The sequence below is a fragment of the Tachysurus vachellii genome, chromosome 17 (assembly GCF_030014155.1).
Source record: "Tachysurus vachellii isolate PV-2020 chromosome 17, HZAU_Pvac_v1, whole genome shotgun sequence".
Lineage (NCBI taxonomy): Eukaryota > Metazoa > Chordata > Actinopteri > Siluriformes > Bagridae > Tachysurus > Tachysurus vachellii.
The window spans coordinates 1,862,501-1,864,803 of record NC_083476.1 but is presented as its reverse complement, the minus strand read 5'-3'; the positions used below and the strand labels follow the sequence as shown (position 1 = coordinate 1,864,803).

Genomic DNA, 2,303 nt, shown 5'->3' with positions numbered 1-2,303 from the left:
AATTTTTGAAAAGAATTTGTTTTTATTTTCAGAATTTATTTTGGAGTAAACAACAGCCAGCTTCAGATAAACATTTCACACAGTCCAAAATCATAGCAAGATATTTGAGCTTGTAATAAAATAAAATAAAAATAAAAATAAATTGAAATGAATTCATTAATTCAAGGATCATTTTCATCCATTTAGCAGTGAGTAAAAAGCCGTACACATCTCAGACCTGGTGTTTGTACTCCAGAGATCTGATTTCGATGCCGTAATAATGGTTATGGTATGAAATAAAGAGAAAACGTGTGAATTTGTTCCTGCGAGTCCAAACATCCTTGGTCCCTCGTATCCCCTCCCTCCGTCTCCGTCTATCCCAGTTCTCCTTTTACTTTGTCTTGCACACACCTCTTGAGAAAACGCTCACGCTTTCATTTTTCACACCTCCCTCCCTGAGCGCCGCACCATCCCCCTATTCTTCACTCCCTCTCTTTCTCTCACGCTGGAGAAATCAATCGCTCCCCTCTCAATTAGAGGTCACGCTGCTCGCCAGAGCCGACGTCCTCGCTTTTCAATTACCAGGAGGCTCCCGCCGGCCCCCAGAGCATCCCTCACACACACACACACACACACACACACACACGCTCCACCAAGGGGTGATTGGGTCCAGGACAACCAATTTCTCTTGGCCTAATCAACAGTAGCTTGGACATGCTGGAGGGAGAGAAAGATGAAGAGCGAACAGCAGAGGACTGGACTGACAAAAATGGACGATTTGGTATAAAATTAATGTTTTACTTCTCTTTTTTTTCTGCTTTTGGTATCATCATGTGGAAGAAAGCTATGATATTGATAATGTGTTCTGCTTTTTTGTTTGTTTGTTTGTTTGTTTTTATCAAAAGAACATTTCAAATAAATCAATTCCTCTACATACATTTTCCTTGCTTTGTTTTCGTCCAAACTCGTCCATAATAACACAAAAAGAAAGACACAGAGGACAATCGGTTCGTCTGATTTTTATGAGACCGACAATATTCTACTGCATTCATCAGTTCTGGCTCCTGATTGGTTGTCAGGTTGTCGATTCTTTTCAGAACAAATCACACGGTTATGTTAATGTACTGCTAGAAGTTAGCGTTTCTAATATTAACAGTTTTTGTTAGCTTTTTATTTATTTTACTTTTTTTTTAATGTTGGAAGGAGTCTCCAGTGTGAGGGCTTTGTAACAGTCAGAGGTAAAGCTGCAGGTTTAAACGAACAGCTTTAAGCCTGAAGGACGGACGAGTTGAAAAGTTGCGGTTTCTTTTTCAAAGTGACAAACATTTTTTATGTCACCAGAAAAGGCACACGGTGTCAAATTTGGCACTCGTATGTGCGTTAAAGTTGGATGAGTTTTTCAATCTCACTCTTCAGCACTGGTTCCTTAAACCAGTTGCCAGGATACCAAAAGTACTAGTGACGTATGATATGGGTGGGCGGAGCTACACATAGCGCAGACCAATAGCTGGATGGATGCAATGTACACAGAATCCTACAAACTACCACCTTAAAGGTTCAGTAATATTAAATGTGTATAAGAGCAATACTTACTAAACTCCAGGAAGTTTATTCATTCATTCATTCATTCATTCATTCATCTTCTACCGCTTATCAGAACTACCTCGGGTCACGGGGAGCCTGTGCCTATCTCAGGCGTCATCGGGCATCAAGGCAGGATACACCCTGGACGGAGTGCCAACCCATCACAGGGCGCACACACACACACTCATTCACTGACGCAATCACACACTACGGACAATTTTCCAGAGATGCCAATCAACCTACTATGCATGTCTTTGGACCGGGGGAGGAAACCGGAGAACCCGGAGGAAACCCCCGAGGCACGGGGAGAACATGCAAACTCCACACACACAAGGTGGAGGTAAAATTACTTTTTCAATAGAATAATCACATTTCACACAGATATGTTTTACTGGAGACCTAAATTGCACATGTCCTAATGAGGCAGAGGTGCCAATACTTTAACATAAGTTCAAGATGATGCTAATAGGCTATGAAGTTTTTTCCCCCCCAGAGAAATGACAAAGGTGTGAAACTACAGATCTAACTTGGGAACATGAAGTGAACAGAGTAAACCTGGACTCGCTCCAGCGGCCAGCAGACTTTTGGAGCTTTGTGTTCTGTAAGGTTCTGTTTTGGCAGGTGATGTGAGAAGCTCCTCCCAGGCACGAAGGCTCGCAGGCAATAGTGAGGAAAAATATCAGAGATTTTGGTTGGCGAAGAAGGCCTTGGCTTTCCCGCAGGTCGGGTTCACACACATG

The 2,303-nt window shown here is 42.3% G+C and overlaps 1 protein-coding gene across 1 annotated transcript in view; it reads right to left on the bottom strand.

The window, feature by feature from the left end:
• fech (ferrochelatase) overlaps positions 1-2,303 on the bottom strand; it is a 14,356-nt gene continuing 12,053 nt past the window's right edge. Inside the window, exon 11 of the mRNA XM_060891185.1 lies at positions 1-2,303. This exon is cut by the window's right edge and continues 74 nt beyond it. Coding sequence (XP_060747168.1) covers positions 2,243-2,303 — 61 coding nt within the window. The 3' untranslated portion in view covers positions 1-2,242.